General features: G+C 35.7%; 1 protein-coding gene across 6 annotated transcripts in view; it reads left to right on the top strand.

The window, feature by feature from the left end:
* The window catches only part of ZNF148 (zinc finger protein 148), a 151,553-nt gene extending 136,970 nt beyond the window's left edge, over positions 1 to 14,583 (top strand). For all 6 annotated transcript variants that reach the window (XM_043991943.1, XM_043991939.1, XM_043991945.1 and 3 more), the window contains 2 exons: positions 7,192 to 7,310; positions 7,560 to 14,583. In XM_043991943.1, the coding sequence (XP_043847878.1) occupies positions 7,192 to 7,310; positions 7,560 to 9,161 (1,721 nt within the window). In that variant the 3' untranslated portion in view covers positions 9,162 to 14,583. The remainder of the gene's footprint in view (positions 1 to 7,191; positions 7,311 to 7,559) is intronic.
* Positions 14,584 to 23,269: the final 8,686 nt, after the last annotated feature.

The following is a 23,269-nucleotide window of genomic DNA, read 5'->3' as shown; positions in this document are numbered from 1 at the left end:
TCCAATGACTCATTGTTACTACCCCCTCTCCCCCATTTATTCATAAGGGACAAATGGAAAGAGGGTGCTAAGAATCACAAAATTTTTAGACTGTAAATTATTAACTTAGTTGTTGGTATTCTGCCAATAAGTAGACACCCTACTGGAGGAAATGAATCATATCAACCTTAACATTCTTGATATAAACAAAACCAGAAGTGAAAAAGAATTTTCAGTTAAATTGAAGGATGGCTCACAGGTTCTCAGAGAGACAGTTAAAGGACTTGGCAGCATTGTTTATTATGGATCCAAAGGTAATAAGAAATATCATTCCATGGGACATTTGACTATTTCATTTCATTGTTCATAATAAGTCTTTGCAAATGACTACCTTGAAAATTATTTCAGCTTGTACATCAACATCTGTTCCAGGAAGGAAGTGAGGGAGGGCAGAAAAGGAAGGGAAGGAAGGATTTTTAAGCACCTGTTAGGTGTGCTAAGATAGTGCTTTACAAACATTACATTATTTGATCCTCGCAACAACCCTGGGAGTTTGTTATTATCCCCATTTTACAGTTGAGCAAACTGAGGCAGACAAGATAAGTGATTTGCCCAGGATCACAAAGCTAATAGCATCTGAGGCCAGATCTGAACTCATGTCTTCCTGACTCCAGACTCAGCATTGTATCCTTTGTGCCAACTAGCTGCCTCAGGGAATGAAGGGGTAGGGAAATTCTACAAAGAATTTGTTAAGACTTTTCAAATTAATTCCACATATTATTTGAAACTCGGTGCAAAGAACTTTTTTACTTCAAAAATTATGTTAAAACTTTTTAAAATATGGGGGTAAATGTTTAAATATACCAATCAGGTTATCCATCAGGAGTAAGGGATGAGGGCCAAAAAGACATGTAAAGTGTAGAGAAGCCTATATATCATGAATATTTTCTTTGAGAAAAGAATCAGAAGGCACTAGACATAGTATGCACGTAATAACAATTAAGAATCAAAACTCTTATTTTTGTTGTTCTTGAATCAAATCTATATAGTCAAACCATCAACTTGTTAAGGCAAATATCAAAATTAGTTCAAAGCTAGGGAAAAAAATTAAAACAACTCCAGCCTAAAAAATAAGGAATGATTGGGGAAAAAGATATTGACACCAAAAAGATTAGAAATTACATGAATCAGCAAAAGTTGACTTAACTTGCTGGGTAGAGAATGATGGCAGGTAAGGGCAACACTGATTTAAAATAGAGGCAAGTAGATTTATAGAGCACTGGGCCTTGGAGTCAGGAAGACCTGAGTTCAGAGCCGGCCTTATAGAACTTACTAGTTGTTCAACGCTGGGCAAGTCATTTAACCTTCATTTCCCTCAGTTTCCTCAGCTTTAAAATAACGATAATAATATTAGGAGGTAGGCCTCCTCAGGTTGTTGTGAGGAACAAATGAGATAATATTTATAAAGCTCTTAACACAGTGCTTGGTATGCATTAAGTGCTTAATAAATATAACCATCCAAACCCACTTATAAAAATCTTACAAAGAAGGATGGGAGATTACGATTAGTATTGTCTCCTAAGACAATGAGGAACAGTAGAGGAAAAAATCATTTGAAGAATGAAACTAGGAGAACTGTGAACAGACAAAAGGAGAAAGATTTCTGTAAAGATGTTTCAGCCAAACTTCATCAAGAACAGTTGAGTTTATCATATTTAAACTCCCAATATCACAATGCCATATCTTTTTATAGAGTAAGTAGAAATGACATTGAGGAAAATAAACAGGGGAAGAAATAGCTAGATTAGACAGTGAATAGGTAGAGTCAGTAGTCAATAAACAGTTAATAGATGAGTCAGAGAAGGTCTATGCTTCAGGCAACACAATTTTGAAGGCACCAAGGGATAAATTCTCAAGGTGTCTGAGGGGAAGACACCAAAGATTTAGAAAAAATCTCTGATCTTATTACCCAAAAAAGGTTACTGAAAGAACATCAATAAATAATCAACCCATATACATGCTTTCTCATCTATATGAAATTTTCATGACAATCTGTACACGTTCATATCTCCTAAATGAGAGATACATAATAACTCTACAGAGTTTGACCTGACAGCAATATGGGAGGGGGGGAGTGTGATCTCCACCACCCCCCTCTCCCCCTCCCTCCCTCTTCCCCCCTTCTCTTTCTCATACACAGACATACACATAAACACACACACACCCTCCATCTCCCACCTCTACACCCTACCTCCCCACATACACACACACACACACACACACACATACATACATACCAACATACATTCACACCTCTTGTCCAGAGTATGATATGCAGTTGAGGGGACAGCCCATAATGCTATGAATAATACGTCTGGAATAGACATTGTAAAGGGGCAGTGAGATGGAGCCAGGCTGGATTGCCTTTGGTAAATTTAAAGGTTCTTTTAATAACCTCATGCTTTTATTAGAAACAAAGGCTTACTATTCTTCCAGAGTTGTATGGCTAAGAGTCATGGCACTCAAATTGAAATGGCAGTAGAGAGACATATGGGGAACATGTGCAGGTTGTAACACTTTACAAATAAAGAGTTAAGAAGGAGGAACAGTGTCCTTAAGGATACTAAAGAAAGGTACAAATGAAAGAAGATGGGTTGGTCATGTAGTGAAGACAAGGGATAACCATTGGATACAGTGCATGTTCCTTTAGTAACCTCCCAATATCTATGGAAAGTGAATAATAAGGTCTCTAGAACATAGGTTGGACAACTGGTGCTTATGGAAAGAGAAGAGGTATACAGGATGGGTAGGCATGGGATCACAGATCCCTTTGAGTACTAGCATCAGTAACTATAAGCAAATGGTATACAGAGGGTCTTTATTATCCAAGTATTTATTATTCAAGACTATACTGGATTGCATTTTATTTTGGTTCAGATTTGTGATTTCATTCATTTAAGGAATTCTTGGTGAGGAAACTTCCTCTTTTAAAGTAGATCAGTAACTATTCTTCTACTTAAAATCTTGAAAAGATTTCTGGGAGAACTAAGCAGTTGGCAACTACTAATGATTTCCTTAGAGGAATGTAGAATCATATTTGGAGTCAGAAGGAACCTTGGAGGCCATGAAATCCAACACCCTAATTTTACAGATGAGGAAACTGACGAATGGAACAGTTATGTGACTTCCCCAGGGTCAAATTGCTAGTGAGTCTCTTCAGGCACAATTCAAACTCAGATCTTCCTTACTCTAAGGACTGTCCCATACTTCTCCTTATGATGAAGCATAAAAATGAACTCACCGGGCAGCTAGGTGGCACAGTGGATAGAGCACCGGCCCTGGAGTCAGGAGAACCTGAGTTCAAATTCGGCCTCAGACACTTAACACTTACTAGCTGTGTGACCCTGGGCAAGTCACTTAACCCCAATTGCCTCACCAAAAACCAAAAAAAAATGAACTCACCACTTATAAAATGATACCCCACTTAAATATTGTTTCACACTTAACAATGGTTTGTCCTTGTTTATAGACCCTAAGAAAAAGAATGATTTGAATGTAAAAGATATAAGGAAGGCCCTGGGGAAAATTAATAAAATCCTGAAATACTTGATGAGTCAAATGTGAAGTAAAGGGCATTATGTTATCATACTTTTTTGTTTGTTTGTGAGGCAATTGGGGTTAAGTGACTTGCCCAGGGTCACACAGCTAGTAAGTGTCAAGTGTCTGAGGCCGGATTTGAACTCAGGTCCTCCTGAATTCAGGGCTGGTGCTCTATCCACTGAGCCACCTAGCTGCCCCGCTATCATACTTTTTTCAAAACAATTGCATCTCAAAAAATAAAATTAACACTTAGACTTGATTCATTCCTTGGTCATTCTAAGAATTAGCACATAGTTGCAATTATAAACAGAATTTTGTCAAATAGAAGATAGATAAATTTTCTTTTTTTTGTTTGTTTCATTTTTTTAAGATAAAGCACTAATTACAACTTTTTTTTCCCCACTGGGAAATGTTAGTCCTTATTTTAAGTGGATTCACTTTGTGATCTTTATTCTGATAACTGAGATCACATTCATCCACCACTTCATTTTAGTATACCTGTTTGCCTGGACTAGAAAATAATTAATTTGTTCATTTTTATTGGAACCTAGATGTAAGTTGGAGTTTGTCATGTCTTACAGTTTACAACTATACTAGAAGTTTATAACTAACATTTATGTGGTAGTGTTTATTGCTCTTTGATATTCTGATTATCTCTTGATTAGTTTTCATCTTTAAAATTAAGTCTTTTTTAGAGTCTAGCTCTGGAAATGTGTTTATTTTTTTTAAAAACATTTGTTTTTGTGGAATTCTAAAAGCATGTAAACCAGTTGGGTTTTAAAAATTTGCTTTTGCCAATTTACTTAGTAATTTCATTAAAGTCCATTTCATTTTAAAAGCTCTCAAGATTGTTTTTTCTTTGTTCTTTGTGAGAGTAGTATTTAATAATGTCTGAAGTAATTTAGAACTAGCATTTATTTCAGTATTCTACTCAAACTTTCCCCTCAAGTCAATCCAGGATTTCATGTCTAGTTAGATTTTACTGAGGACAATATCTAGTATTATTTTCTCTTTTGTTCTGCCATTATAAAGGTAAGAGTTTCCCTCTTCTACCAGAATATTCATTCCTTCAATATATCTTAAATAAAGGAGAAAATACTTTGAAATTTATCTTGAAGGTTTGAGAGGATTCTGCTTTTAAAAGTACTTACCCTGTTTCTCTTATGTACCATATTTGTACTTGATTTACTTCCTTTCCCACCTCATTCTCATATAGTCCCCTATTCATAATTTCCTACATAATAGTTCACTATTAGAGAGAAGTAAATGTTTGACTTAAAAACCATTTTATATAGGGACAATAAAGCTGATCAGGTCTGTGGAGAAATGCCCCATTTCCAAGCAGTATAACCTCATTTTGTTTAAGCGGAATCATAAATTATGAATGTGAATTTGTTATATCAGTATTGGTACTAAATAAGGATGAATGAACCTTAGCTAGGGAGGACCTGCATTTGTGAACCCCACAGTGGGGCCATTGTTGGCACAGAGGGGCAGTTGTTAGAGGAGAGGAGAAAGGAACAGGGATTAATTAATTAGTAAGAGGCAAAAGGAAACTTTGAGAGTGGGTGTTCTTAACCTGAGGTCTGTGAGCTTGGGTTTTTTAAAAAAAATTGGATAATTACATTTTAATATCATTGATTTCCTTTGTAATCCTATGTATTTTATGCATTTAAGAACATTATTTTGAGGAGATCCATAGGTTTCACCAGTCTACTAAATGGATCCTTGACACAAAATAAGTGAAGAACCTTTTTGTATTCCCAATACTTAGAACAGTACCCACCACATAGTAGGTATTTAATAGTTGTTTATTGACTGGCCAGTTGACTCTGTGAAGGCTTTCCTAATATATCAGCCCATAGTAATTTCTCTCATTGCACTTCTTTAACATTTGTCTGCCATTTGCTGCCTTTATTATTGGTGGGGTTTTTTGTTTTGTTTGGTTTTTGTTTGGTTTTTGTTTTGTTTTGTTTGGTGAGGCAATTGGGGTTAAGTGACATGCCTAGGGTCACACAGCTAGTAAGTGATAAGTGTCTGAGGCCAGCTTTGAACTCAGGTCCTCCTGAATCCAGGGCTGGTGCTCTATCCATTACGCCATCTAGCTGCCCCCTGCCACCTAGCTGCCCCTGTCTTTATTATTGAGGAAGTATCACTAATTTAATTGGCAGGAGTTTTAGATTTGGATTAAGTAAAGGCTTGGCCTCAAGTTCACTCTCTGATACTTAATAACTGTGTAACTATGAACAGGTCACTTCTACCTCAAAGGGTTGTTATGTAGAGCAAACCTTAAAGTGCTGTATAAATGTCAACTATTGCTACTATTTTGTACCATTTGTGTATTTTCTAGCCTCTCCTACTAGATTTTGAGCTATTTTAAATCAAGGACTGAGTTTTAGACATTTTCTTTGCTATGACAAAGGCTTGACAGTGCTATGATGAGAACAGATTATTTAGTAAATAATATGTTTATTGAGTAAAAGTTAGAGAATTAAGTTCTGTGACATGTTGATTGGAGTAAACTGCTATCATCATACTCTGCTTTTTATGTAAGCTGTGCACTTTAAAGTAAAAATTAATCTCTGTAACAGTCATATAGCAGTTAAATCCTCATGGAACAAAAGTTCATTTTTTATTTTTATTTTTTTTAGTGAGGCAATTGGGGTTAAGTGACTTGCCCAAGGTCACACAGCTAGTAAGTATTAAGTGTCTGAGGCTGGATTTGAACTCCGGTACTCCTGACTCCAGGGCCGGTTTTCTATCCACTGCGCCACCTAGCTGCCCCAAAAGTTCATTTTTAAACCAAATATGTTAGCTTACTACAAGAAATATTAGTTAAATACAAGTAAGGTACTAGTTTGATTCAATGAAGGGAAAATTTATCATGTATGTATGTATTGTGTATTGTGTATGTCAGTGAAATATAATCTGGAATTTAAATTTTTTCATCAAAACTCATTAATCAATGGATTAAAAACATTCTGGCTTTTCACTTTCAGATTGAGAAGCAAAACTAAAAACAGTATTAAAACTTTTAAAGAAATTAATATTTTAAAAAATATTAATTAAAAAATTGCTAATAGGTCAAATTAGTTCATCCATCTAGTGTTTTCAAAATGAAATTTGTTATACTAACAATCACTAGTGTGTTTTATGAAGAAAGTATGTTTGTACATGCACATTCACAATCAGTCAAGGAAACTAAGCATAACATACTTCTAATTTTGTCTTTCCATTTTTAGTTGGACAAGACATGGCAATCTATCTAATTTCTTATAAACAGAATGAGCCTGAACTTATTAAAAGTTGTTAACCTCTTTTGTATCATGGAACACTTTAGCCATCTAGTAAAAACCTATAAAATCCCCTCTCAGATTAAAGTTTTTAATTGTACAAAACAAAATGCATAGGATTGCAAAGGAAACCAATTACTTAGAAATGTCATTATCAGAATATCTTTTAAAATAAGTTCATGAATCCCAGGTTAAGAACCCCTGATTTATATGAAAGCCTTTCTAAAAAGTAATCTTCCTAAATTACTGAACTTAAAGATTGATATGGAGAGTCCATTATTTGACTATGTTTTGTTTTAAACTTTCTTGTCATGATTAGGTGAAAAACCATTTCGCTGTGATGAATGTGGTATGAGATTCATACAGAAATATCACATGGAAAGGCATAAGAGAACACATAGTGGAGAAAAACCATACCAGTGTGAATACTGTTTACAGGTAAGATGGTAGTTTGAAATTATTTTCTCTCCTAAGTGATTAAACTAATACATTAGAAAATGTAATCAATCATTCATGAAAACACTTTGAATAGCATTTATAATCAGGTCTGCAATAGAAAAATAAAATGCTTAGGATTTAATTGCTTATATCCTTATACTTATCTCAGCTATTATATTTATTTAGACTTTTCTCTTTTTTTTCCCCCCTCTTTCAAATAAAATCATCATCACCCACTCAACTCAACAGTATTTTTCCCGGACAGACCGTGTATTAAAACATAAACGTATGTGCCATGAAAACCGTGACAAGAAACCAAACAGGAATGCCACCAAGGGTGGCCTTTTGACATCTGAGGATGATTCTGGCTTTTCTACACCTCCAAAAGACAGCTCACTGCCAAAAAAGAAAAGGCAGAAAACAGAGAAAAAATCTTCTGGGATGGACAAGGACAGTATGATGGACAAGTGTGACCAGAAAAAAGATAAGAATGATTATATGCCTCTTTATTCCTCAAGCACTAAAGTAAAAGATGAGTATATGGTGGCAGAATATGCTGTTGAGATGCCCCATTCTTCAGTTGGAGGGTCACATTTAGATGATGCTGCTTCAGGAGAAATACACCCACCTAAGTTGGTTCTCAAAAAAGTTAATAGTAAAAGAAGTCTAAAACAGCCGCTAGAGCAAAGTCAAACAATTTCACCTTTATCCACATATGAAGATAGCAAAGTTTCAAAGTATGCCTTTGACCTTGTGGATAAACAAGCCTTACTAGACTCAGAAGGCAATCCTGACATTGACCAGGTTGATACCTTACAAGAGGGGCCCAGCAAACCTGTCCATAGTAGCACTAACTATGATGATGCAATGCAGTTTTTGAAGAAAAAGAGATACCTGCAAGCAAGTAGTAATAACAGTAGAGAGTATGCACTGAATGTGGGTACCATAGCCTCTCAACCATCTGTAACGCAAGCAGCTGTGGCAAGTGTCATTGATGAAAGCACCACAGCATCCATATTGGATTCACAGGCACTAAATGTGGAGATTAAAAGTAATCATGACAAAAATGTTATTCCAGATGAGGTACTGCAGACTTTGTTAGACCATTATTCCCACAAGGCTAATGGACAGCATGAGATATCATTCAATGTGGCCGACACTGAGGTGACATCTAGCATATCTATTAATTCTTCAGAAGTACCTGAGGTCACCCAGCCAGAGAGCGTTGGAACAAGCTCCCAAGCATCCTCATCAGATAAAGCCAGTATGTTGCAGGAATATTCAAAATTTCTGCAGCAGGCTTTGGACAGAACTAGCCAAAACGATGCCTATTTGAACAACCCGAGCCTTAACTTTGTGACTGATAACCAGACCCTTGCAAGTCAGCCAGCATTTTCTTCCATAGACAAGCAAGTCTACGCAGCCATGCCCATCAATAGCTTTCGATCAGGAATGAATTCTCCACTAAGAACAACTCCAGACAAGTCTCACTTTGGACTAATAGTTGGTGATTCCCAGCATTCATTTCCCTTTTCAGGTGATGAGGCAAACCATGCTTCTGCTACATCAACACAGGACTTTTTGGATCAAGTGACTTCTCAGAAGAAGGCTGAGGCACAGCCTGTCCACCAAGCTTACCAAATGAGCTCCTTTGAACAGCCCTTCCGACCTCAATACCATGGAACAAGAGCTGGAATGGCTTCACAATTTAGCACTGCCAATGGACAAGTGAACCTACGGGGACCAGGGACAAGTGCTGAATTCCCAGAATTTCCTTTGGTGAATGTAAATGATAATAGAGCTGGGATGACATCTTCACCTGATGCCACAACTGGCCAGACTTTTGGCTAACTAAAAAAATGTAAATAATATTGGCACTTTAGAACAGATTAATCAAGAGTGGGTTTGCTCTGTAAAAGATGGAGTGCTGTACAGACTTAAGAGCAATGTGTTATAACAAAAGTAAGCTGATATGAATAGCAAGATAATCCAATAACTGATTTTTTTTTCTTTTTGGTTAGTCATCATTCATTGAACTGCCTTACATGTTGCCACCTTTATAGAAGCAATGTATTACTTATTTTAGACCAGAAACTTGCTATTCAATCTATACCAAGTTTAAAAAAGAAAACAAAACAACAGCAACAAAAAAAAATAAGACTTTCGCACAATAGTTTCCTGATATCATTGTACATTCTTGGGAAATTAGTAATTGTGTGAAATTTACGCATACTGTTTATAAGTTTTTCAGCATAGACATTGCACTTCAGCAGGGAATCTTAATATACTTTGCAGACAGAGTGAACTTAAAAGTTTAAATGTCAAGAGATTATGGCTTAAAATTAATGTATTCTATAGGAAAAAAGAAATCTTCCATCTTTAAAAAAAAAAGAACAATATGCCATATACCCTTGATTTTCATTTTGCATTATATTGAGCTGTGTTTTCTGAGGGGGAAATAGTAATAAAAATCTGATAGTCTAAGACTCCACTATTTAAAAGCCTAATTACTTAAAAATATGCATACTTTCAACACATTTACCAAAACACACAACTGCTGAAGCATTTACTTCCAGACTGAAGTGTGCATATTGGTGTCAGTTTCTTTGTACAGTTGTACCTAGATATTTTTTATGATTTTTTTTTCATGTGCAGGTATCAAGGTTTTGAGGTTTTAGTCAAAGTATTCTGTAGATTACATTCCCAAGAACATAATGCTTTCACAGACTGTATATTCCAAGTTTTGAAGCTTAATTGTATTTTACTTTACATATACACTTTCACTTAACATAGAGCACTTAGAATCTATTTGATATTTTTGATTTCTCAAAGTAAAAATTTTAGATTTTTAGGTTTGATATGGTTGTGTCTTAATCATCTCATAAATGACAGTTTTAATTTTTGGCAATAAAAGGAAATTGGGATGTCTTCGGATTTGTAAAAATTGATTTAATTTTTCCCTTTCTAGATTCTTGGTAGATCAGATAATTAAACAGTATACAGAGAAACTAAGGAACTGGGCATTTTAATTGCATATTTTACCTTCAGCAACTTCTTGATGAACACTGTTCATTATAGTTTTACAAACCAAAAGTGTTTACTAACCCTAGTAATTACAATTTCATTTTCAGCCTAGTTGAGTATCGGAAGCATTTTGTTGCATTTCAAAACATAAATAAACTACAGACTTTATCCTCACACCATGAATCTTTTTTTTTTCCTGAAAAGGCATGATTTGAATAAGATGTTGGGTAGTTTTTAATTTTTGCATTGTATAACTTCAGTGATTATTTAATTCTGGTGTCCCCTCCAAACTTTTTCCCCCCAACTTTTTGGTTCGCTTGCTAAAATTCTCCATCTTTCTCAAACTGATGTACACACCAGTATAAGTACCAATAGTAACCCTGGAAGCTGATACTTCTTTATAACATGGCTTTCCCAACCTAACCTTTAATGGCCCTACAAATTTGTGCACCTTGACATATTGTTTTCCACATAAACGATTTTACTTTTTTGTTGTTGTTGTTAGCCCATAACTATTCTCATATGGAAAGGGAGCAAGCAATATTCACGTTTATCACATTTCATATTTGTGTTAAACATATTGGTATTTTAAAATAAGGACCATCAATTCAAAGGATTCTGCCAACTATTTTTAATGTGATTTCCTTCATACTTTATTCATTATTCTGTGACTTTGAAATTTTATAAATTCCCATTTGGCAGTTTTTTTCCCTGCCAAATTTTGGAAAGAACTAGACTCTTTAGAAACAGAGATTCAGTCCTGCCATTATTGGCTCAGCCATTCATCATCTTAAACTGAGTGTGTTAAGTGTCACATGGTTGTAAGAAGGCTTCTTTTAGATGAGATCTTAAAAATTTGGGGCTGTGTCCATTCTGGATGGACATTAAATATTCCACAGCACTTTTTAATAAGGGTGGTAGGAATTTGTAGCCTTGGTCAGAATTTTTTTCATCTGGGCTGAAAATTTTTTGTTCAGCTGAATGCCTGGTTTAATACTAAGGTATAGCATTAGTTTGGGGAGGGGGATATTTTTTTCAATATCATGGCTTGTACCAGAATACTTCTATGAATATGACTCAACAACTACTGAGCAATTATAGTAAGCTTAGAGGAGGCCTTTGGTAGATAAGTATATTATGCAAGTAAAACTTCAGTTGTTGCATTCCTATTTTAAAATAGCCATAGTTCTTTAAATCCAGTTACAGGCTTTCCCTAAGAGGTTATACTATAAATTGTTGATTGACCCTTTAAGTATTTTGTCTTTTGCTGTTTTAGTTTAAGTATGGAGCCCAAGTCAAAAGTTACCTTGTATTGTCACCATAATGATATCTGTTCTTTGGGTTTTGTCCCTTTTGTTCACCAAGTTATTTAGCAAAGATCAGTGCATAGGTAGAATGGAAGCTTCATGCCCTATCCTGGGCTAGAATGTCAGGGGTTTGGGATTGTCTTTTGAAGCTCCTGTTTCCTTTCAGCCTTCCCTGTAGACAAATTGTGTATACGAACATGCTCCTATATGTCTATGCTTTTGTTTGATTAGCCCTGAGATATACTTTTGCACTTCTGCTATATCTAGCACTATACCTTTGAGGATGAGAATCAGGTCAGCATTACACCTTAGATAAAGCAGTAACTGTTAAACAGCTTATAATGGGTTGATTTTGCCTAAAATTCTCCACAGTGCACAGACATTTGGTTTGGTTTTGGAATATTTGATTGACTGTTATGAATCTCCGGTTATCTATATGCAAAATGTCTACTGGTTATATTAATACATTACTGTTAGAAATAATACTCTTGAGTATTTGCCAAGGATTCTCAGGAGACAGGGAGATCCTAACTATTTGAGAGGCAGAAAGCAACTTGTCCTAGGGATACTTTCATTTTCACTAGATGAAGGAAAGAACTTTTGAAATGTTAGATTGGCCTAATAAAACTCCTTTAATTTTCCTCATTTGGGTTTTAAAAGGACTGTTCACAAGAAGCTGGGCAACTTTAACAGTTCATGTTACTATAGTTCATGTTTCTTAAGCATTTAGCTAGAATTCACCTTTTCACAGAGCATTTCCTGAGGAAGCATCATTACAGTCAATGGAAAATGTTTTTTAAATCTCCGATTTAATTTAAACTTTTTCAGTTTCAAGTTGCTTTATTTCAGGGAAAGAATTTTCCTGTTGCTTTTGCTATACACTGCAAATAAAAACCTTATGTTTCCCCCTTTCACTTAACTTTTGGTAGGAAACAAATTGAAGCAGACAAACATTTCTTAGTTGTGTTTGTTGCTTTCTGTAATCCAATGGATGGAAAGGTAAAACCCTATAAACGTTATTTTATTTTTTTATGCAATACCATGCTGTAAATATGGTTTATCAATTAAGGATGTACCTATGATTGAATCTTTAATTCTGCACAGTTAGAGTTTATATATAAATGTGTCTTGACAATCAAGGACTTTTATGTGAGTCTTCCTTTATGATGTTTATTAATGTTATGCATTCCATTTGTTTAAAGTGAGTACCAATGTGCTAATTTGTATTGTCTGAAAGTATGTAATGTTTTTACAGCTTGTTTTTAAAAATCTGTAAATATGTACAAACAAATCACAGTACTGCTTTATGTTAGAAGGCATATGATGTTGTACTGTATGTAAGCAATAATCCATAGCAGTGCTAACTTTACAAGTAGCATCAGAATAGTTCTAAAAACTGTTTTGGAGTTCATAATTATTCTTATTTCAGTTAATGATGACTAATCTTTAATCAGTTTTTAATAAATTCCATTGCCCTCCTGTTGGAGCATAACATTGTTTACACAGCATAATTTCAGTCGCAGAGGAGACAGGCTTAAATCTGACTTCATCTGTACTCACTTTCAGTAAGCATTGAATGGCCTTACCACTCTTCTGCAAGATGGAGGAAGACCGCAAAACTTAGTAGCCATCACAGTAAAGGAAGGGGTATATCTTTCTGCTTCTGTACTGCTTCCTACCTATTCTTGTGATTTGCTTTGGGAGGTGTTTTTTGTTTGTTTATTTTTGTTCTTCATTTTAGATTCAAGTCCATAGCTTCTGAGGTGACTTAAGCCCCATTATAAAAAGAGTAGGTCTCTTGATGTTTCATAAATGGTTAAAAAAATCTAAAATTTGTACATTGATTTTTAGATACTTATTTTTCAAGTTTGAGTTCTCAGCTGATGAGATGAACTTATTCAACTTAAATACAAAAAAGACAAACCTATCCTAGCTTGAATTCAGTAGATATTATACTGTACAGAGCAGCATAACTATTTGAACACAGATGTCACTGCTTTAGAAATAAAACCACCAATTTATAAATGTATATGACCTACATTTTATAGGAGAAATGTTTTTAAATGCTAGTCATTTATATAATATGTGCTTTGAAGGATTTGCTAGTCCACTTCTGTCACTTTTAGTACACTGGTATCTTTTATATGTAATGTATGCTTTTTATTATTGTGGCAGAGCATTTCAGTAGAAAGAATTTTGCAACAATATGGGGGAACTTTTTCATTGTTGGATTTGAATTATACTGGATTTTATCTGTGTAGTCTTACTTGTCTTTATTTTAATGCTGTCTGGAAGGGAACTTGGTATCCAAATAAAGCAGGTAACCTCATTTTATTTCAAGGGCATACTGTGTAGTGCTGAATTTAATCTGGAAACCTGATGATTTTGAAAAGGAAGAAATTAGTTTATAAAAATTGTACAGAATAAATTGTGTGTGATGGAAACCCTTGGTAAATAGATAGTAAAATACAGTGAATTTTCTGATATATAGTGTTATTTTCCTGAGATCCATATGCCTTCTTTGTATTTCAGCTAATAAAAGAAGCCCTATCATGAAAACTGGTAGGGTAATAGGTTATTTCAGTGGATATACAGTATTACTTTACTTATGCCATTTTCTTACCCTTTCATTATCATTGTAAAATTTGATTTCCCATTGGTAATTAAGAATGTACATAATATAGATGATTTTGTATAAAACTGAATGAATTGGGTTTAAGTTTATGACCGAAATGATAGAGTGGGCTCATAATTGCTTGAAACTTCATGAAAATTTTTGAGAGTTGTAGGGGAATGAGGGTAGAGTAGTGTGTATGCTGGGAGTGTGATGGCAAGTTGCCCCACAACCTGCCAGGAATTCAACAAAAGATTTAACGCAAACATATTTTAGGTTTCAGATATAAAGCAAGCCTTTTCTTTCAATACTGCCTAGGAGCATTGAATTCATAATCCACTCAGGTGAAAATTGCTTTGCAATGAAATTTATCAAATTGAAACATATTTGAAAAAATAAGAATGTGTGATGTTTTATTGGGGAAAAACGAAACATTTCTATAGTTAGTAGACTTGGAAAACTAAAATTTGATGACAAATAGATCTATTTTTAAAGATCATGTTTTCCCCTCCAAACAGAATTGTTTTTGAACAATTTGGAGGTACAATTTCTGTTCCAATTCATTTGACTTGTCATTGTAAAAATAAAGATCTTCGCTTGACCCAACATTATGCCATGAACAAATGAATTGTTGAGCCTTTACAATACAGTGGAAGTTTGCTTCATGCATAGTCATGGAACATGGACATGTACTCTTTGAACTGATTTATTCATTAAGTGGCTTAATGGGTTTCACAGCTTCTGGCATTATTGTTTTCATATGGTTAACTTAGCCATTTGGGTTTTATAATACCATTTTCTGTATTGTGATACTAAGGGAAGTTGTGTTTTGCTTTATTTTTAATTGAATTATTAGTCTGATAATTTATATTTGCAAATTATGCATTTTAAATGTGGACACTGGCTGTTTGAAAAATAAAAAAATACAGAATACAGTTTTATGAATAATTTCCTAGCAGTATTTTTCATGATGTAACCAATTAAAAGCATCCTAAAACACAATATTTATGATAAATGTGCAAAAGTTGTGGCTAATTAGATTAATGAAGCAAAAAGACAATTGTATATGAAAGGCAATCATTTTTTTTTCCACTGAATTAGGACTTATCAGGATTCTTGACAATAGCTTCATATTGAATGTTACTGAATGGTGAAATTTCACTTAACTAGACAACTCTGCCATGTAAAAATTGAGTTACTACCTTCACGGATCGTTTTTTAAATTAAAAAATATAAAAGTTTAAAAATATTACATACTGCATTATTGATCTGACATTGCTAGAATGTGCCTTATTTTCTTTCCAATGGTGAGGATAGATTTTTACTCATCTATCCATTAAGTATTCCTCAGGTTTCTGTCTTTTCACCAGACACTTTTGCACTTCGGTTTCCTAGCTGGAACCAGACTAAGAGAACTGACCCATACAGGGATCAAACCTATTCCCTTGTCCTCCTTACTGTTGTGTTTTAGACAGTTGCACAGAAGTATGCAATAGATAGTGTTCCCTAGAATCCAGTTTTGTTCTTGAGATGACAGAATATCTAGAAAAGAAATTTCTACTGAAAAGAATCTACTGAAACCATCCTTTCTTCAAAAGGGAAAGTAAGGTGACAGAAGATAAAATTTAAATTACTTGGAATGATCAATTATTGTCATTGAGATTTCTACATTTATTTTCCATTCATAAAGCAAGTGAGAAGAATTCAAATTGCACAGCATTTTAATAGTCATAAGTGTTCTCATGAGAAATATGTGGAGTTGTAGCACAGGTATTAACATCATTTGGCAGATAGAAAAGTAATAGAGAGATAAACTCCCCCACCATGGTCACAAAGCTAGTTATTAACACAGCCAGTGGCTTCCTACTTCCAGTTCTGTGATAGGAATTAGATTTTTTTTCCCCCAGCTATCATTATCATTTACACAAATTCAGTGATGAACTTTATATTTTTCTAAACTGAATTGGGCCCAACATGCTGCCAATTTCAAGGAGCCCAAAGTGCCAAAGGTTGGGTTTTTCATTTAATTAAATTCTTACTTGTCCATACACTTGTTCTTCAAGGCCCTGGTCGTATGGTCCTTTATAAGTTTTAATTAGTACAGGCTATTAAACCTTCCTAATTAGATTCATAGAAAGTTAAAAAGGAGATTATTTAATTGTATATTAATCCAATTTTTTCATTTTTATACTTATGAAGGCTAAAGCCCAGATAAGTAAAGTGACTAACCCAAGATCCCACAGCTAGTCACTATCTAGGATTTAAGATTTTATTACCTCTAGATAATTGTGTAAATCAAAGATATGTCTTGATACAAATAATACCAGAAAAATCTGTTATCTAATATGTAATTACAAATGATGAAGCTTAATCTTTTATGGTCTGATTTATAAAATATCATTATTTCTCGTTATTTTTTGGTCTGGATTAAATAATAACTTAGACTACTCTAAAACCCTAAAGGTTTTGAATAGAAACTGAAAATGAGAAGGATAATGGTGTGTTTTCTTTTAATAAGGCACCTATGTGTGTGCAACGACTGCTGCCCAGGTATGGCTGAGGCCATTGGACTTAGCTTTTCATTCTGTCTGCTGCTGGCTCAGATTCAGTCCTATTCACGCTAACCATTGTCCTATAGTTTTTCAGAAGATTCACCAGTTATACAACTGTATAATGGTACAGTCTCACACAGATTTTATTCCATGCCCTCATCATTCCCCCAGCTCATGATATTTGGCAAGAGGATGGCAGGAAGAAAATAGCATCTCTGTACTAACAAAGGTAAGTGAACCCCAACCCTTCTCCATCCCTTTACCCTTCTAAATTGATAGCCGAATCAAGTAAGTTTACTAAGTTTTTCCTTGCCTTCATTTGCTTTTTAGACCAACTCTTCATTTTCGTTTTTAAAAAATTCTGAACCTAAAAACACCAAAAAAGAGCCTTTCCACACATGCGCAGCAGACACAAGAGGATTTTATATGAAACCATGAATTTCCATTTCATACCACTTTTTAAGTATATAATTCTACATATTACTTTCCAAACTGTCCTGCTCCTCTGCTTCCTTTTGAACGTCAATTCTGTACATTTTAAAGAAAAAGGTGTTAAAACTAGCCAGCTGTAGATCTAGCAAGAATTACTAGTCATGCTTTTTTCTTTTTAAAAATATTGTTTTATGGGGGCAGCTAGGTGGTGCAATGGATAAAGCACTGGCCCTGGATTTAGGAGGGCCTGAGTTCAAATCCAGCCTCAGACACTTGACACTTACTAGCTGTGTGACCCTGGGCAAGTCACTTAACCCTCATTGCCGGCCCCCCCCCCCAAATTGTTCTGTTAAATATTTCCTAATTACTTTTTTTTTAATCTTAGCATTCACTTTTTAAAATTTTGAGTTCCAAATTCTCTCCCGCCCCTTCCCCACCCCTTGAAATAGTAATTAATTTTTTAGATAGTAAGCAGTATGATATCGATTATAAAATCATATAAAACATTTCCATATTAGCCTCGTTGCAAAAGAAAACACACAAAACAAGAAAAACATTTACATATTCTTTAATGGATGTTCAGTGCCTGCCCATTTAAAACTGGCAACACTTTTTCAAATCCAGGGGATCTATTTGGTGTACTTCCATCACCCTCTCCTTACCATAGGAGTTTTTGTTGTGGTGTATTGAATAGAGTGCTCATCCCCAAGTCAGAAGAGATTTGGGTTTAAATCCTATCTGATGCATGCTAGCTACATGACCATAAGTAAATAGATTTAACTCTGTGTGCCTAAAATTTCCTCATTTGTAAAATATAGTTTGATGACTAGGCCCTACCTCACAGTGTTGCCTTAAGACTCCCAGGAGATAATGTAGGATAGAACCCTTTGCAAACCTGAGAGCACTATATAAACTGTCAGCTGTGATGTTGATAACTGATGACATCATAGACAATTAACTGCAGCCTTATGATCTGCCTACTTGGTGTTCTTCTAATCCTGTCCCAGTTCTGAAATATTTCTTAAGATCTTGCTCACTGATTGTAGTTGCTATAAGTGAATTTCCTTTTATGTGCTTAGAGTGATTTCCAAGGCAGAGAAATAAAAATACACTACCATATGGCTTATCATATGAATGTTTATGGGGTGGAAGGGACTTATTTCAGCAAAGCTTTTTCCTTTCCTTTGTTTTCTGGTGATCCTTGACCACCTGATTTCTTGGAATACCATCAGCCAATCAATGAGCATTTACTTAGCAGCTAAATGTGCCAAGTAGTGGGATAGGTACCAGGATATAAAGACAAAAATGAAATAGCCCCTGCTCTCAAGTAACTTAACCTTCTCTCATACAGAGAGGCCTAGTGGCAAGAGGAAGATTGGATTTTCCACTTAAAGCATTGAGGGATCCTTTCCTAGAATGTTTGAGTGTTCATCCCAAGTTTAATGTTGTCCCTGAATGCACAAGCTACATTTTGTACAAGTAGTTGAGAAACAATATGTAGCTCTGGGAGATATGTATACATGAGGTATTTTGAGGGGAAAATGTAATCTTCACCTAGTCCTAACCAAGTTTCCTTTTCCAGATGCAAACCCATTGCACTAACTCTGGTCCTTCTAGGGACCAGAAGAAATAATAGAACAGAATCAGAGAATTTCGGAATTGAAGGAAACTTCAGTGGCTATAGTTAAACACCTTTCTGAAAAAGTGCCTTCCTTCTACACCATAACCAAAAAAAAAGTCATCTTTCAAACTATATTTAAATGCCCCTCAATAAGGGGGAATCTATCATCCCTGGAGGCAGTCCATTCCACTTTTAGATACCTCTAATAAAGGGCAGCTAGGTGGCGCAGTGAATAAAGCATCAGCCCTCAATTCAGGAGGACCTGAGTTCAAATATGACCTCAGACACTTGACACACTAGCTATGTGACCCTGGACAAGTCACTTAACCCTCATTGCCCCGGAAAAAAAAATATCTCTATTAGAGAAGGAAGTTTTTCCTTCCATCAATGCAAAATTTGTCTCTGCAACTTTTACCTATTGCTCCTAGTTATCTGCGTTCTGGGACCAAATGAACAAGTCTAGTTCCTTTCCCATGGTTCAACCTTTTTGAGGGTCTTCTATAGACTAATTCTAATTCCTTCATTTGATCCTTAATGTATGACTACCCTACCTTGCCTTCACTCAGTAAGCTCCATGAAGGGGAAGGACCACATCTTAATTGTCTTTTTATCTTCTCTACTGCCTAGCCTCATACTTTGCATAAATAAATACATTCCATGATTCGGAGACACAAATTATTCCTTCCTGTAATGCCTGATTCAGTTTAACAGTAAAACAAGTTTTCATTCTTTGAGTTTGCTATAAGCAGTGTCAGGGAAAGATGGGACAGTCTGGAATTAGTTGCATAGCTTATCTATAAAACCCATAACCAAGAGTTGATTGCATGTGTTTGGTGTGATGCTACATTTTCTCTCCAAACAAAGCTACACACCAAATTTACAGAGAGGAATCCCAGGGTAGGGAGTCAGGGTTGGGGAAGCTGTGTCCTTCCAGCTATATTCTGGGATATTCTCTTCTATAAATTTGCTCTCAGAATTTATTTAGTGTTTTGGGATCAAGAGTTGGAAAGGACATTAGAAATAAGACCCTTGTTTACAGTTGAGGAAGCTAAGGCCCAGAAGGGGTCAAATAATTTGCCCAAGGTCACATAGGTTTTAGGGCTGTCTTTTAACATCCGTGGGTGTTGGGTGGGTTGTATGATACACTACACTACCCTAGTTAATAACAACTACACAAGACCTCCATCCTTCAGCCAGCTCCTTGACTCATTACCTTATTCTCTTGCTGGATTCTAAGGTAATCAAGGAGTATATTCTGGTATCCATAAATTAACAAATAATCTCCTTATTAATTCACTATAACACCCCACCCCAGCTTACTAATATTAAATAAACCAGAGAAACCCTTTTCCATAAACTTTCACTCATCTTTATCCATGCCCCTCAACTCAGACTTGAATAAACATTGATACTACTGGCAACTGTAACTGGCAAGTATGAAAAATAATATATTAATAATGTGTGAGTGAGAAAGTACATAGGAAGAGTCACCTCTAACTCTCAGTAAGCATGTGAGGATTTTTCCACTACAGATAATCCAAAAATCTAACTCCCAGAATGGCAGTCGAAATCTCTTTCAAAGAATACCCAGTTTCTCAGGAAAGAGGTTATCTCGGGACTTTTCTCTCTGTCCCTCATAATTCCCAAAGGAAAGAATCTCTCTTAATCCTTTCCCTGTGCTCAGTCTCTGGCCATGACAGAAAACAGTTTTACCCATATAACTGGTAGCAGATCCAAGATTCAAACTCTGGTTTTCTGACTCCATATTTGATATTTGAACTTCATGCTGCTTCTTGTGTCCTTTAAACACTCTTTGAGCTTTTTCACCTCTGTTTTTTCCACCTGTCTGGGTGATCCTTCCCTCACATACCATTAAATAAAACCCTGTCCAAGTGATCTTACATGAAAACTCAAACTCCTACAACCCCACAGCAGTCATTTTTTCCTTCTCTGAATTTATAGCATTCATTTTCATTTGCAATCAATCATATACCACCAAGGGGAATTTCTCATTTTTACATTTCTTGTTAATTTTTCACTCATATATTTTTTATAGCCTAAATTAGACGATAAACTCCTAGAGGAAAGAAACTGTCATTTCTGCCTGGTTTTATCACACAGCTTCCCCCTCTGCCACAGTTTCGTCCACATTGAATGCCATAAACGTGCCTATTAGGGTGCCTTTTAGGTGACTGGCATGATTGCTTGGAATCGGGATACAGTCTAATGAAGAAGGCCAAATTAAACTGTCAAGGAAGGGAACAGTTAGATGCCAGGGTCACATAACCAGGCTGGGATCCAAAACAAAGATCAGGATCTAGGGGAAAGCACATAGTGAACCAGCAGGGATGGTCGCACAAGAAATCAAAAGCAACAGACTTCTGTCCTGTGAGAAAGAAAAAAGGTAGAGGAAGAGCCTAAGCAAGAGAGTGTTGTGTTAGTTGAATAAGTCCTTGGCTCCACATCTGTTTCTGTCTTCTGCCTGACTCCGCCTCACACCCCTATGCCAAACAACCCCGGACCCCACAGCAGTCTGTATACAGACATCTCTGACACTACTATGCTTCCTTTGCTTATCCTAGAAGTGCTGACTGCATGTATAGTAGGAAGGAATGAGACCCTAACCCGGAAAAAGAGAAGTTACAAACTACCTCCAGAAAAAGAATAACTAGCATTTATATAGTACTTTAAGGTATGCAAAGCACTTTACAAATACATCACAACTACCTTGATATGTGCTGCTATTGCCCGAATTTTGCAAATGAGGAACCATGACTTGCCTAGGATCACACAGCTAGTGTCTGCGGCTACATTTACACTAAGGTCTTTTAGACTCCAGGCCCAGTGTTCTATCAACTGTCCCACCCCAACAAGCCCTGGACTACTAAACCTGAGTTATAGTCCTGGTATTGTCATCCATTTATCCTTTGACCTCAGTTATTTAACCTTTATCACTTGTTTTTATTTTCATCTGTGATACCATCTGCCACCTTCTTTACTCTCTGACAATTAAATCCAATGATATATCTGAGTGCTTAAGGAAAGTAAAATTTTAGGTGGTTACTTGTTGCTGAAGCTTCCCTCTACCTAATCCCTCTTTGATTCTCTTGTGATCTTACTCCTACATACCAGTGACACTTTTTTCTCTAAGGTCACCATTGACCTGAGTCCAGCTAAATGGTAGATCCTTTTCCCAGGTGCTATATTCCTTGGCTTTTATGGAGTCTTTGACATTATTCATGCACTTCTAGGAACTCCTTTTGGTCTTAGGAACTCTATCACTATTTTGGTGGTGGACAGAGTGAAGGATTGAGAGTCAAGAAGATGAGAATTCACATGCCCCTTCAGACACTTAACTGGACAAGTCAGCTGACCTCTGCTTCAGTTTTCTCATCTCTAAAGTAGGGAAAAGAATAGTCCCTACATTACTGGTTGGACATGAAACCGAGTGAGAAAACATAAACCCATTTGCAGACTTTAAAATACAGTATGCCAGAGTTTTGTGACTTCTCCTTTAGGTATTCCAACTATATGTGGTTCCTCCAAGGCTTAGTTCTTGAGAGTTCAGCTCTTCTTGTTCTACATGCCTCCTTCAGAGAAGTTAGTGATTATTTTTAAATTTATTTTGAAAAATTTTCAATACCTTTCCCATGATCTCTGGGGAAAAACACTTGTAACAGTCAAGAAAAAAAAATTCCCATATTGAACCGTGTCCAAAAATGGGTATTTTATTCTGCATAATAATCTATCACTTTTCTTTCCAGAGGTAATAATAATAGCTAACATTTACATAGTGCTTAGAGCAGCTGGATGGCTAGAGTGCTGGGCCTGGAGTCAGGAAGACTCTTCCTGATGGACTCAAACACTAACTGTGTGGCCCCGGGCTAGTCACCTAACCCTGTTTGCCTCAGTTTCTTCATCTGTCAAATGAGCTGGAGAAGGAAATGGCAAACCATTCTAGTATCTCTGCCAAGAAAACTCCAAATAGAGTCGTGAAGAGTCAGAGATGACTGAAAACAACTGAACAACAACAATATACAGTGCTTACTAGGTGCCAGGCACTGTGCTAAGCATTTAATAATTATCTGATTTGGTTCCTCACAAAAAACCCTGGAAGGTAGGTGCTATTATTTTAATTTTACAGATGAGAAAACTGAGGCAGACAGGTTAAGTGACTTACCCAGGGTCACACAGCTAGTTAGTGTCCAAGACAGAATTTAAATTGGAATATTCCTGGTTCCAGGCCCAGCACTCTAGTATACTACCTAGTCGCTCCATTCTTCATCATTGGTTTTTTAAAATGCTGGTTCATCAGTTTTTCTAAAATTGTTCATTTTTACAATGTTATTGCTTTATAAATGATTTTTCTGCTTCTTCTCACTTCTCTATGCATTAGTCCATACAAGTTC

This window comes from Dromiciops gliroides, chromosome 3 (genome assembly GCF_019393635.1).
Source record: "Dromiciops gliroides isolate mDroGli1 chromosome 3, mDroGli1.pri, whole genome shotgun sequence".
Taxonomy (NCBI): Eukaryota; Metazoa; Chordata; class Mammalia; order Microbiotheria; family Microbiotheriidae; genus Dromiciops; species Dromiciops gliroides.
This window is presented reverse-complemented; position numbering and strand designations above follow the sequence as displayed.